The following is a 14,616-nucleotide window of genomic DNA, read 5'->3' as shown; positions in this document are numbered from 1 at the left end:
TCGATAAGAATGTTGTGCGAGACTGTATCAAATGCCTTACTAAAGTCTAGGTATACCACATCCACAGCTTCACCCTTATCCACAAGGCTCGTTATCCTATCAAAGAAAGCTATCAGATTGGTTTGACATGATTTGTTCTTCACAAATCCATGCTGGCTGTTCCCTATCACCTTATGACCTTCCAAGTGTTTGCAGATGATTTCCTTAATTACTTGTTCCATTATCTTCCCTGGCACAGAAGTTAAACTAACTGGTCTGTAGTTTCCTGGGTTGTTTTTATTTCCCTTTTTATAGATGGGCACTATATTTGCCCTTTTCCAGTCTTCTGGAATCTCTCCCATCTCCCATGATTTTCCAAAGATAATAGCTAGAGGCTCAGATACCTCCTCTATTAGCTCCTTGAGTATTCTAGGATGTATTTCCTCAGGCCCTGGTGACTTGCAGGCATCTAACTTTTCTAAGTGATTTTTAACTTGTTCTTTTTTAATTTTATCTGCTAAACCTACCCCCTTCCCATTAGCATTCACTATGTTAGGCATTCCTTCAGACTTCTCGGTGAAGACCGAAACAAAGAAGTCATTAAGCATCTCTGCCATTTCCAAGTTTCCTGTTACTGTTTCTCCCTCTTCACTAAGCAGTGGGCCTACCCTGTCTTTGGTCTTCCTCTTGCTTCTAATGTATTGATAAAAAGTCTTCTTGTTTCCCTTTATTCCCGTAGCTAGTTTGAGCTCATTTTGTGCCTTTGCCTTTCTAATCTTGCCCCTGCATTCCTGTGTTGTTTGCCTATATTCATCCTTTGTAATCTGTCCTAGTTTCCATTTTTTATATGGCTCCTTTTTATTTTTTAGATCATGCAAGATCTCGTGGTTAAGCCAAGGTGGTCTTTTGCCACATTTTCTATCTTTCCTAACCAGCGGAATAGCTTGCTTTTGGGCCCTTAATAGTGTCCCTTTGAAAAACTGCCAACTCTCCTCAGTTGTTTTTCCCCTCAGTCTTGATTCCCATGGGACCTTACCTAACAGAGCCAAACCTCAAAAAGAAATTGAGAAACTTACTTTTCCCTCTTTGAAAACTCTTACTTGGATGATTTAAGCTACCTTTTCCAATTCAACTACCTAGACAATATAGTGGACCTGATTCACTGCATCTTAAACATGACAGAATTTTCACAATGTCCTTCTCAGATGGATGCTTTCAAAAGGAAAAGGAACAATCCCATTCCAGACTATGGACTTGGAGTGGCTAAAGCTAGAGGAGAGACACATCAAGAGAAGCTCTTTATAATTATACCCAGTCCAACCAGCGCTTGAACTGGCCCAGCGTGCAGTGGCATGGCAAGCTGGTGCTTTTTTGAAGGCTGCCATCATGTGCTCTGGAATCTATGTTTTCATTTAAAAAATAGTAAGTCTCCAGCAGATATGGTTGTGGGGAAAAAAATCTGAATCTTAACTGAGTGCAAATAATGCACCACTGTTTGTCTGACTTTGCAGGAAGCCTAGAATAATAGCCTAGAGGTCTGAACTACCTCATCTAACAATCCTTCCCCACATCTGTCCCATGAGCCAACAGACCTGAGGGAAGGAGCAGAGCCCAGGGAAGCAACAGGCACCACAAAAGGAATACTAACTCTGCACAGCCCAGTGCGGAGTCCATCCCCTACTGAGAAGGAGCCAAACCTAAATATCTGTTCTGCACCAAACAGGAACCAAACCCAAGGAACCCAGCAGAGCACTTGTGTGTATCCAAACGATACTGCTTAAAGGAGCCCATCAGAGCATTCCAATTTGACCCCTGAGTCTAATAGTCCAAAGAGCTATATTTTCCCCTGGTCCTACTAACCAAATCCACTTTTCTTCACCTGATTCAGGGCCACTCATAATCCAAGAAGATTCTTATTCCATTTTTGTAGAGAAGACACTTAAGCATTTGGGGCCAGACTTACCAGTATATTCCAACTGCTTTATGCTGCTCCAGCAATGCAAAGCAGATGAAAATCCAGCTCCTACGTTCATTTTGAAAGAAAGTCCGTACCACTGTTCTTTAATATTATGTCCGAATCCTACAACAAGCACCAAGCAGACAGAACTCTGTGCCCACTGGAGTTCATTGCAGGATCAGGACCTTTGTGTTTCTCTTCTAAATCTCTTACCCCTAAGTAGTTGTTTATATTTTTAATATGTTTTCCTGCTGGTGCTCCAAATGTTGCAGGATATTATTCGCTGCTGGCTACTTCCTAACAGTGCTTGACCAGATAAGTGGGTCCCAACCTATAAGAGATAAAATTACAGGTTAAAACAATAATTGTCTCTCTTACCTATTACTCTGTGGTGTGGAGATAGGAGGACCAGAGATTTGTTACACAGCTTTATGATTCTCAGTTTAATTGAAATTGTTATTCTCTTTTTTTAGTGCAACCTGCTTTCAGTGGGGAAAAAACACAACTGAGCACTACTTGTGCTGCAGAGTTGCTACACCTGAACTGCTTCCAAAATTAGTCCAATTCTGAAGACTAGTTCTGCTTGATACTCCCAGAGAAATACCTATAAAAATAAACCTTGGCAAGGTTTTCTCTTCAATTGCTTTATTAAGAGACAAGCTTAGGGATGTGAGTTCTGCAATTTCCAGACAATTACAATCCTGTGGTTTTTGTTATACCCCCTCTGAGGATTTTTTTTAACAAAGACTGTTGTGAATTCAAAAAGTAGAGTTAATACAATCTGACAATTAGTGATCCTTTCAGCCTTGTAAAATTGATATTTTTCCTTGCAGGTGTATCTTAAAGGAACTAAAAGTGACAATTTAAATTCCTTATGCCTAAAGCAACATCTTTAAATTAAGGGTCTCATTTAAGTAAAAGTAAAACTATTTAAAAATAACATCAACTGTTGCATATGACGTTTATTGGGGAATCTGCCGAATTTTAAAATAGAACCTAATTGTAAAATAAAATAAAATTAAAAAAAGCCAAAGTATTTTAGGGGAAAAAAAAGCAGTAGAAAGTAAATGTTTTCTTTATTTAAGATCTTTTGTAGGATACCAAAAGGCCTGCTGAGGATGGGATGGATTATTTATAAATAAAGGGCTGGATTCTGCCATTGATTTCAATAGGGCTCCTTGCAGAGTAAGGTATTACTCAATCTAAGTAAGAGTGGAACAATTTGGGCCCCAAATCATTACCAGCTAAATTGAACCTTTAGGTTCAGCCCTGTTAAGGGCTTGTCTACACTTACAGCGCTGCAGCGGCGCAGTTGCACCAATGCATCTGTGCCATTGTAGCGCTTAATGATGATTCTGCCTATGCGAACGGGAGAGCTTCTCCCATTGGCTTAGGTCCTCCACTTCCCCGAGAGGCAGTAGCTATATTAATGGGTGAAACCCTCCCATCGACATAACGGTGTCTACACTGGGGTTAGGTCAGTATAGCTGTGGTGCTCAGGGGTGTGGATTTTCCACACTCGCAAGGGACATAGTTATACTGACATAAGTTTATAGTGTAGACCAAGGCTTCAATTCAATCTAGCCCAGGGATCGGCAACCGCTGACACGCGGCTTGCCAGGGTAGGCACCCTGGCAGGCTGGGCCAGTTTGTTTACCTGCCGCATCCGCAGGTTTGGCCGATCGCGGCTCCCACTGGCCGCGGTTCACCGCTCCAGGCCAATGGGGGCTGCAGGAAGCGGCGTGGCCGAGGGATGTGCTGGCCACCCTTCCCGCAGCCCCCACTGGCCTGGAGCGGCGAACCGCGGCCAGTGGGAGCTGCAATTGGCCGAACCTGCAGATGCGGCAGGTAAACAAACGAGTCCAGCCCGCCAGGGTGCTTACCCCGGCGGGCCACGTGCCAAAGGTTGCTGATCCCTGATCTAGCCCATAATGTTTTGGAGCCCAAGGATAATCCCAGGGAAGGAATTCTCATCCATAGACAACAGAAGCAGGACAGAGAAATCCTTTGTGCTTAAAGTTTTATTCTTTACACCTACATACCTGAACAAGACAAATGCATAAATTGAGACTAAGGTGCCGGCATTCATTATTGTAGAAACAGAAGATAGTTCATAGATTCATAGATTCTAGGCCTGGAAGGGGGCTCGAGTCCAGTCCCCTGCCCGCATGGCAGGACCAAATACTGTCTAGACCATCCCTGATAGACATGTATCTAACCTACTCTTAAATATCTCCAGAGATGGAGATTCCACAACCTCCCTAGGCAGTTTATTCCAGTGTTTAACCACCCTGACATTTAGGAACTTTTTCCTAATGTCCAACCTAGACCTCCCTTGCTGCAGTTTAAGCCCACTGCTTCTTGTTCTATCTTTAGAGGCTAAGGTGAACAAGTTTTCTTCCTCCTCCTTATGACACCCTTTTAGATACCTGAAAACTGCTATCATGTCCCCTCTCAGTCTTCTCTTTTCCAAACTAAACAAAGCCAATTCTTTTAGCCTTCCTTCATAGGTCATGTTCTCAAGACCTTTAATCATTCTTGTTGCTCTTCTCTGGACCCTCTCCAATTTCTCCACATCTTTCTTGAAATGCGGTGCCCAGAACTGGACACAATACTCCAGTTGAGGCCTAACCAGCGCAGAGTAGAGCGGAAGAATGACTTCTCGTGTCTTGCTCACAACACACTTGTTAATGCATCCCAGAATCATGTTTGCTTTTTTTGCAACAGCATCACACTGTTGACTCATATTTATCTTGTGGTCCACTATAACCCCTAGATCCCTTTCTGCCATACTCCTTTCTAGACAGTCTCTTCCCATTCTGTATGTGTGAAACTGATTGTTCCTTCCTAAGTGGAGCACTTTGCATTTGTCTTTGTTAAATTTCATCCAGTTTACCTCAGACCATTTCTCCAATTTGTCCAGATCATTTTGAATTATGATCCTATCCTCCAAAGCAGTTGCAATCCCTCCCAGTTTGGTATCATCTGAAAACTTAATATACTTACTTTCTATGCCAATATCTAAGTCGTTGATGAAGATATTGAACAGAGCCGGTCCCAGAACAGACCCCTGCGGAACCCCACTTGTCATACCTTTCCAGCAAGATTGGGAACCACTAATAACTACTCTCTGAGTACGGTTATCCAGCCAGTTATGCACCCACCTTATAGTAGCCCCATCTAAGTTGTATTTGCCTAGTATGAAACATAACAGGAAAGCAAGTTAAATATAAGTCAGTTTTCCATAAGTATATAAATGTTACATAGTGCAAGGATGCATTACCTATTGCACCCTACTCCTTTATGGCACATATCCCTTTTTTAAGAGGGGTCTTTGGGCTGATGCTGGCCAGGGAAATCCTGATAGCTTGACTCCAATGAAGCCATGCAGACCAAGAGCTTTGGGCAAAATTCGGTCCTCTTATATACTGGTATAAATCTGATAAACATTTTTATGGAAATGTTGTTGGCTACATTTTGATAAATAGAAGTGGTGGCCTCAAATGACCGTCTCATCTCCAACCTTGGGGCCTCTCATACCCAACCGGACAAGTAGACAGACACCATTCCCTATGTAAAGTTCAACAGGAACATGGAAATTAATTGTTAAAAGTGACAATAAATAAATACCCACATAAATATTTGGATTCTTTTATAAAGATAACTTTTTAAACTGATCAGCAAGATAAGTTGGTCATTGACCCTATGGCAAAGGCAAATCAATTCCTTATAAAGACAAACAAAAGTTCCATTTGTTTTTAGAGATTGTTTCTTCACCTATGTCAGATTAAATGTGAAATGTTTATATTGTTCATTTAATATTTTCCACATCTTTGTATACCATCTATTCAGGTGGAATGTAATTAAGCTGAACACTTGATTTGGGTGCCTTGAAACACAGTACCATGAACACAGAGCAGTAAAGAACATACCAATATAGTTTTGTGCCATCTAGGGTACAACTAATCTCCATAATCCAGATTTTCAATTAATGATTTTGTGAATTTCAAATTGCATCAGACCTGCACATTGTAAAAACTGACAGCTGGCTTACCAGCATTTATATGTGCAGGATGCTGCCTTCTAAGAGATGAGTATGCCAGGAGACTGGTAATCTGTGCTTCAGCTCTGAAGAATAGCATAAATCATGCAAGAGATTGAGAATGTACAATAAAATATTCCTTGCTACAAATTCAAGAATACTTGTGGGTCCGTCTTTAGACAGTGCAGGGGTTTTACACACGTGATTCACAGATTTATTCCTTACAATAAAATTCAGCAATTTTGGTTTTTGTGGTAACGTAGTCATATAGTAGCAGCTGGGGCAAGTACATCTTTACTCTACTATGACATTTACATTTCTGGATAGAAAAAAAGTGACTGCTACAGTGTACTGACTAATTTTTTTTAGAAAGTTCCATTTGTTTTAACTAAACAATCCATTGCTCCAGTGGATTTCATGGAATCATAGACTCAGCCATATGTGGGGTTATTGTGCCAAGAAACTGAGAGACACAGCATCAGCTCAGAGGGAAAATTATCCAGGAGACTGGCAGTTCCTTTCCTTGATGATACCAAAGATCCATGGGATAAGTAGATTGTACTCCCTGCTCCTTAGTTTCTGGAGAGGGAGATTGGACAGAAATTCCCTGAGCTGGTCCTTGTGGAATTTCCTGGGCCTCTTGTATATAAATAACTAATTAAATAAAATTGTCACTCTGCTGGGGCTCCCCCCGCCCCCTTTTGACCCTGGTTCTTTTTTCAACAGTTTGTTAGGAGGTAAATAATAACCTGAGTAAATATGATTAAAATTAAAATAAGTAATTCTGTACCAGACATATGTCAGACTCAAGACACTGTATTTTGTTAGGGGGCAAGAGAGTGAAGTAACCTGGGTATCTGCAGTTTCTAATCTTCTTTTAAACATTCCAGATGGCGTGAGTGAAATCTTTTAATTCCCCAGTGAAATGGTTTATTTACATCAGAGCTCCGCATAACAGACACAGAAATGCTGAATTTAGGGAGAGGGTCATTATGACAGAGTGAGAGACCTAAAGGCTGACTCACCTCTCTGCAGGGCCGGCTCCAGGGTTTTGGCCGCCCCAAGCAGCCAAAAAAAAAAAAAAAGCCACGATCGCCATCTGCGGCGGCAATTCAGCAGAAGGTCCTTCACTCCGAGCGGGAGTGAGGGACCGTCTACCGAATTGCTGCCGAATAGCTGGACCTGCCGCCCCTTTCCGGAGTGGCCGCCCCATGCCAAGCTGGTGCCTGGAGCCGGCCCTACCTCTCTGTGCACTGTGGAAGTGTCCCCACCTGGGGCAAATTGATGAGGTAATAGTTTAAGTACTCAATGATTAATTAGCTGGGTGATTCATCTTGTCAGCTGGAAACAGTTAAACGAGAGGCAGGAGGAGGTGGGGAGAGGGGGTAAAGAGAGGAGTTAAAGATTACAGAGAGCTGTGTGACCTACCCGCTTCTGTCCCATGCCTTGGTAGTTGGCAAAGACTTGGGGAAAAGCCTTATGCTGTGCGGAACATTAATAAAGCATGCTGTAAATAAAGTTTGTGACGCATGGCTAGAAAGGGTTAAACAACTTGCAGGCTGAATGACCCAAAGCCCACCTTTAAAGTCATGTTAGAAAGGTATGCAAATGATAATTAGGGCCATTCATGCTAAATAGGCTAGAACTTTGAAATGCAGACCCATGTTGTTAGAAGTAATAGTAATTTTGTGTATCTTAGATGCTACCCATAAAGGGACAGTTCCGAACTATCACTATAACTATTGATTCAGAGATCAAAAGGAAATATTAACATTTGGATGAATCTTGGGTAAAATAATGTCATTGTCTATATGTCTCTGAAATTTGTAATAGACTGCCTAATGGATAAATTGCCCTATGTTAATTTATGTAACTAATTACTGGTGGTGTTTAGAAAGCAAAAGGTTACATCAAAAGCCTATTGTTTAACCAGGACTGTGTGGTCAAATGGATGCTAGAACACTGTGTAAAAAAAACCCTTGGGTCCTGATTCTGTTATCTCAGATCTGCTTAGGCTTCATCAGGGGAAGTTTGAGTTGCAAGATCAGTTATGCTGGTACACCCTGAATATGATATTTGGACATTGGACTATAACCTATGAACTATTTCTGAAAGAACACTTTGCAACTACAAAGCTCCACATCTCTGCTAGGAATCTGCACCTCAGTGAATTGAACTCATGTTTGTATGCATACTAATCTTTTAACCATAGTCTCTCTCGTTTGTTTTTTAATACATTTTAGTTTAATTAATAAGAATTGGCTATAGCGTGTATTTGGATACGATCTGGAATATTCAATAACCTGGGAGGTCATGTGTCCGATCCTTTGGGATTGGTAGAACCTTTTCTTTTATATGATGAAATATGATTTACAGAAATGTTCATCATAGTTGAGGTGAGTAACTGGATGGAGGCTGGATCACTTTAAGGAAACTATGTTTTTTGGACTTCTGAGTAACCAGTAAGGTAATATGCTGGCTTGGTAAATCTAAGTATTGGAATATCCACCAGCTTTATGAGGATTGCCTGCCCCATTCTTTGCAGTTCTCCTAACTGAGTGACCACAGCTGGCTCCATACTAGGACCCCAGTCACAAAAGTACTTGGTGTTGAACATGCCAGTGGTGTGCATAAACGCTGTTTGCAATAAGAAACCAGGGTGAGGGATCCCTGTCATTTGGCAGTCATTAAGAGATAAGCCTCAAATGAACATTATGAGAGATGCCTCTGTGAATATCTTCAGCATGGTTGGGTAGGAGTGGGAGTTATGGTAATTATTCTCTAACCATTGACATACTGTAATGCAAGTTGAACAGGTTTTTTTAAAAAGACCCTAAGACAAATCTGAATTAAAACTTGTATAAACCTGATGGATGCTATAGTAAGGGAACAAAATTAAAGGTCTAAAAGCACTGATTCCCCTCTTCAGTTGCATCATTCAATGTTTCAGCTTTCCAACTGGCAAGAAACACATACTGTCCTAGATACATTTCTCCTATCAGCTGTGATGACTCCAATACCCCACTCCATAAAGTCCTCCATGCTGTCTCTTCCTTTTGAAGTCTTCTAGGGAGAGGTATATGACCCAGTATATTAAATATCCCCCAACTCCTTCTCAGCTGTGCTGTGCTTGGACTGGCTGGTTCTCTACTAACCGCATCTCTCAGGATCAGAAGTCCCAATGTTCGCTCATCCTATATTGAATCTTTGAGTGGGCTGCATGGTAAGGTCACTACCTCTAAATCCTCAACATGTCTCCTCTGGATGGTGGGAGGTGGCTGCCCATCCAGAGAACGTTATTGTTATGCTGCTGCTGAAAATCCACTGACTCTGTGGAGCTCAAAGTGCCCTGAAATCTTCCTCTGCTTAGCTGGGAGCTAAAATCTTCCTAGCAGCTTTGCAAGTCATTCTGGTTGTCTAAATAAAGGTTGTGCAGCCTCCTGCTCCCCAGAAGAGATCTCTGATACATTGGGGTTAAAGAAGTAGCTTTACCATTGACATCCCTCCCAAAATTTCAACATGCAAAGATCCAGGGAAATGGGGTGGGATAGCATCTGCCTCCAAATGATAGCGGGGCACTGCAATCTAGTAAGCACTTCCTATCCCCTTCCAGAAAATCTGCTCAGATAAGGGATCCAGGGCCTGTTAGGGAGAAGTACTTGATAGGCTCAGGGATTCAGAGCCAAATATGTTTGGACAGCAATTAGAAGAATTTTCACTCCTCAAATGAAGCTGATATTTGGCCTGTTTGAGATATTTTATGCAGTTCACATCTCCTTGATTTACCCTAGACACTGTTTGCTACCTCTAAGCTGTACTATGAATATGTGTGTGATGCATGTATGAGAGGGGCCTGTTCCTAACAATTTTGCCCCTTGTTTCAATAAAACAAAAGGAGAGTTGAGGCTTTCTGAAGAGTTTGTACTTTTCTGAGGGGCTTAACATTGATCAAAAGCAAGGGAAGTGAGACAAAATTGGGAGCCCACTAAAATTCCCCATGCTTTGTATATGATGGTGCTGTAGATTTCCCCTGACACTGCCTAATTATGTTACACACCAAGAATTTGATTATTAATTATTATGTTTGCAGTACTAGCTACAACATGCTGGGCCCTTTCCAAGCTTAGATAAAAGACAGTCCTTGCCCCAAATAATGTACAATTTGAGCATGCATTCACTGAGCTCTCCCTGAGTTCAGTGGGAGTGTGAAACAATTCCAGAATGGGGGTCCCAGACCATGGGTTGGAAAGGAAAAACAAACTGGAAGTAAAATGGAGGTTTGAGCAAAATATTTTTTCTACATCATATTTCATGTACATAAGATGAACTTTGGAGAAATCTGATTGATAAGCATTTTACCCTTCTGAGTTGTTGCAGACCAATTGAAAAATGAACACCATCAAAATCCATTTCTAGCAAATTGATTCATTTATTCTTTTTTGTGCACTGTATTTTCATGCAAGTTATTCAACCAGTAGGAGAACACTTCAATCTCCCTGGTCACTCAATAACAGACCTAAAAGTGGCAATTCTTCTACAAAAGACAGACTCCAACGTGAAACTGCAGAACTGGAATTAATTTGCAAACTGGATACCATTAGATTAGGGCCTGAATAAAGACTGGGAGTGGTTGGGTCATTACAAAACCTAAACCTAATTTCCCCAATACTAATTTCCCCCTACTGTTACTCACACCTTCTTGTCAACTGTCTGAAATGGGCCACTCTCATTACCACTTCAAAAGTTATTTTTCCTTCATTGGTATCCTGCTGTTAATTTAATTGTCTCGTTAGACTGACCTTACACTTGGTAAGGCAACTCCCATCCTTTCATGTATTTATACCTGCTCCTGTATTTTCCACTCCATAGATCTGATGAAGTGGCTTTTAGCCCACGAAAGCTTATGCCCAAATAAATTTGTTAGTCTATAAGGTGCCACAAGGACTCCTCGTTGTTTTTGCTGATACAGACTAACACAGCTACCATGCTGAAACTTATTCAATGTGTTACTTTTATTCTTGAAGGTAAAAGGAAAGCTAATAAATAATGTCAATGTTTAAAGTATACTACTAATGGTCTTTATATTTTTGTACTGTGTGTATAAATAGCTAATCAGATGTGCTTCTGACACTAGGTAAAACCCCAGAGGAAGCTGCAGATTCTGCTCTTCACTATATGGAGAGGAGAGTCCATGGACGGGGAGGAGTTATAGTTGTCAGCAAAACTGGTGAATGGACAGCACGATTCACCACCAAGCGGATGGCATGGGCAGGCATAAAGGAAGGTGTGTTAATGTATGGCCTAAATCCAGGAGAAACAATTCAAGAAATAATTAAACCCTCCAAATAAACTTTTTTGGGGAGGGGATTTTTACAGTGGATGTTATTATTAGTTTGTGCTACATGATTCTTAATGAAGGGTGTATGTATCTGGCATCTTTGGATTAACTTACTTCATATTCAAGAAGATTCATAAAACATGACTTTATTACCTTTAATAAAGATAGTTTTCCAAAGGCATTGTATTTGGTTATTTCAGAACTTTGAGAATATGCTAAATGCTACATGGAATCAGTGTTCCAGAGGAGTGGTGTTCCATGCAAAATTCAATATCTAAACTGTAGTGAACAAACAAACAAAATGTGTATGGTATTGTATGTTTCAGCTGCAACATCAACATCCAACTTGGGTTATTTCAGTAATGTGTGCGATTTTTTTTCCTTTGCTCTCTAAATGTATCATGTATTGATTGTTGTGCATTTTTAGAAAATTTTAATGACATGGAAAAGTTAAGCTTTCAATCAAGTTTATCCAACTAAGTCTTAATAGCAGTCCCACAAGTATATTTTAATGTATTGTTCTAAATACTTACCCCAAGAATAGAGAAAGAAGTAGAACTACTTTTACGCCTTCCAAAATAAGCTATATAGACTTTATTTTCTTCTACATTTGAAAGATTGAAATACCCTATTTGTTAAAGCACCTCTATGGTCCTTTCATTAATTCTTCCCAAACCCAGTGAAACACGTACTTTCAAGTAAACTCTCCCAAATAAACCACTTTCTGTTAAAAACAGCATTGCTCTCTTGAAGCAATCAAAACAAGGTGGGATTAAAATCTGTTCCACATAATGTACAAAATTCAGCATTTAAAAATCAGCTTCACACATATAATTGCATCAATACCTCCTTATAACAGAAACCTTCATGGGAAAAAGAGCAAAGCACAGACTCTATTTGTTCAAAGGATTCATCTCACATAAAATTTCCTTTTGGTCTGTGCAGTCTATATATCTTCACAGCCTGCACTGCAGTGTGTTTTTTTTTTCACTGAAGAATTATCTGTCTTACCCAGTAATGAGGTGCACTTTCACAAGTATATTGTATAGATTTTTGTAACAGCACTTCATTGGTTTTGTAATCTTTTTTTCCTAAGAGCAGTCACCCTTTTACAGAAATGTCCAATACTTTGGACTACAGAAATGTTATGAGGCATTCAAGTTTCTTCTATGATCCTCCATACTGTAGAGTTTGAAATGTTGCCATATCTTACTGGTTATGGCTTGCCTCTCCATGGATGTTTTCCATAAACACTGACAGATATGATAAAAAAGAAACATTTTGCTGCGAGTGTTGGATCACCTAAAAATAAATTAGCAATCAGATGCTGTCATTTGTACTTCAGTTTTTTTCCTAAATTGAATAGCTTTGATGTCAGCCACAGCAATATAGAGGTGACTTATTCAAATAATCTTGGACAGCAGCAAACACAAATTTAGCCTGTGATGTTTTATTTTTGCCACACCAACTTCAAAGATATAGAGGAGATAAACAATTGTGGGGTGGGCACACTGGCTGTACACAACAAAGACACACAACTTCATTTTGTGCTCACTTTCATACAAACTCTTTCCTAAAACATTTTTCAGAATTAAACATGGTAATACAATTTAAAAAAAAATAAGTAACAGCAGAGTGAAATAAATTAAGAGACATAGGTAATGGAGAAAGAGATGTTTTCAGTCAAGAAGTGAAAAAAGACAGTCAGTGAACTAGAGAGACAGTGAACACTGCACCAAAAAGAAAGAGCGGCAGAGAGCTTTTCCACTAAGAATATCAAGATTGAATGGGAGAACAAAGGGAGAGAGCAAGCTTGGAGAGGAACAGAAAAAGACAAAGTTTTTGAGGTATCATCAGGACTGTGTGAATGGCTTGAAATGAACCACCAAGTTTCTCAGAATTAGCACTGGGTTGTGTTTGACTGTCAGTGGTTTGCTCACATTTTGTTTGCATCTACAAAGTGTCTGTAGAAGCTTTTTGCTAATATTTCATATCTGTTAAGGCTGAAGGCACGTATTATTTGTACTCCTACTTCAAATAGTACCTCCAGCTCTCACCACAGTATTGGTTCCTTATCTATAGTAAGACACACACTAAAGGAGTTATTTAAAATATAGCTAATTTTACTAGACATTTGGGTGCATTCAGTGAAAATGTCCTGTCAGGGGCTCACTGCTAGTCTAACAGTCTCCTATCAGGAACTCCAGTATCCACTATACGGCGTGTAGCAAAGAGTCCAGACATCAGTGACTAGAGGTGGGATGGGGAGACAGGAAATGTACTGAAAACAATGTTAACTACATTAATGTTACATGCTCCCCCAGGCTGGAGGAGGTGCCTTGGGTATTTCAGGAGAAATTCTCTCTCTACAGGGAAGCTGTTTCAGGCACACTTTTGGGGCTCCCCAAGAGCTGGGATCATAAAGTCCTGCTTCAAGCCCAGCTCTGCTGTTGCTGCCGGCCATGTCCCCTCCTCCTCCACCCCGCTCCTCTCCCTGTAAGATTCCCTGCTGCTGCACACAGGAAATGTGAGGAGCTGTACGCTTAGCCAGGCCATTAGTCCAATTTTAAGCTTGACAGTCCTGGGTTTTTTTTTAAGGTTTCTCTCCTGTCCAGTACTGGTATAAAACCAGATGTGGTTTTGTCTGGTGTTAGGCATTTTGAAGAATGAGGAGTATGTGTGGCACCTTAGAGACTAACAAATTTATTTGAGCATAATATTTCATGGGCTAAAACACACTTCATCAGATGCATGCAGTAGAAAATACAGTAGGAAGATATATATACACAGAAACCACGAAAAATGGGTGTTGCCATACCAATTATAACGAGAGTAATCAATTAAGGTGGGCTATTATCAGCAGGAGAAAAAAAACTTTTGTAGTGATAATCAGGATGGCCCATTTCTCTGTGTATATATATCTTCCTACTGTATTTTCCACTGCATGCATCTGATGAAGTGGGGTTTAGCCCACGAAAGCTTATGCTCAAATAAATTTGTTAGTCTCTAAGGTGCCACATGTACTTCTCATTCTTTTTGCTGATATAGGCTAACACGGCTACCACTCTGAAACCTGTCACCATTTTGAAGAGTTCACCATTCTACCCCCATTGGTGTGACATCACACACCATAAATGCGAGGTCATGCCAGCAGGGGGACACAGATTGGGGTGGGCCAGTGCCGTTCCTGGAAGTACCTGGAGGCCGGTATTTTAAAGATGTGTGAGTGGCCACCCCATGTGCACTTTACACACCCTTCTAAAGGTCATCAAACCAGAAATGGTGTGAGACCCCCAACCC

General features: G+C 40.6%; 1 protein-coding gene across 5 annotated transcripts in view; it reads left to right on the top strand.

Annotated features, from left to right (window-relative positions):
• LOC128834874 (isoaspartyl peptidase/L-asparaginase-like) overlaps positions 1–11,495 on the top strand; it is a 253,892-nt gene extending 242,397 nt beyond the window's left edge. For 3 of the 5 annotated variants that reach the window (XM_054024027.1, XM_054024025.1, XM_054024026.1), the window contains one exon: positions 11,113–11,495. In XM_054024027.1, coding sequence (XP_053880002.1) covers positions 11,113–11,327 — 215 coding nt within the window. In that variant the 3' untranslated portion in view covers positions 11,328–11,495. The remainder of the gene's footprint in view (positions 1–11,112) is intronic. The other 2 variants (XR_008444511.1, XR_008444512.1) reach the window with 2 other exon arrangements.
• The last annotated feature ends 3,121 nt before the right edge of the window (positions 11,496–14,616 follow it).

Source organism: Malaclemys terrapin, chromosome 3 (assembly GCF_027887155.1).
Source record: "Malaclemys terrapin pileata isolate rMalTer1 chromosome 3, rMalTer1.hap1, whole genome shotgun sequence".
Lineage (NCBI taxonomy): Eukaryota > Metazoa > Chordata > Testudines > Emydidae > Malaclemys > Malaclemys terrapin.
Note: the sequence above shows the minus strand (reverse complement) of the source record. Positions and strands in the feature narration are given on the sequence as shown.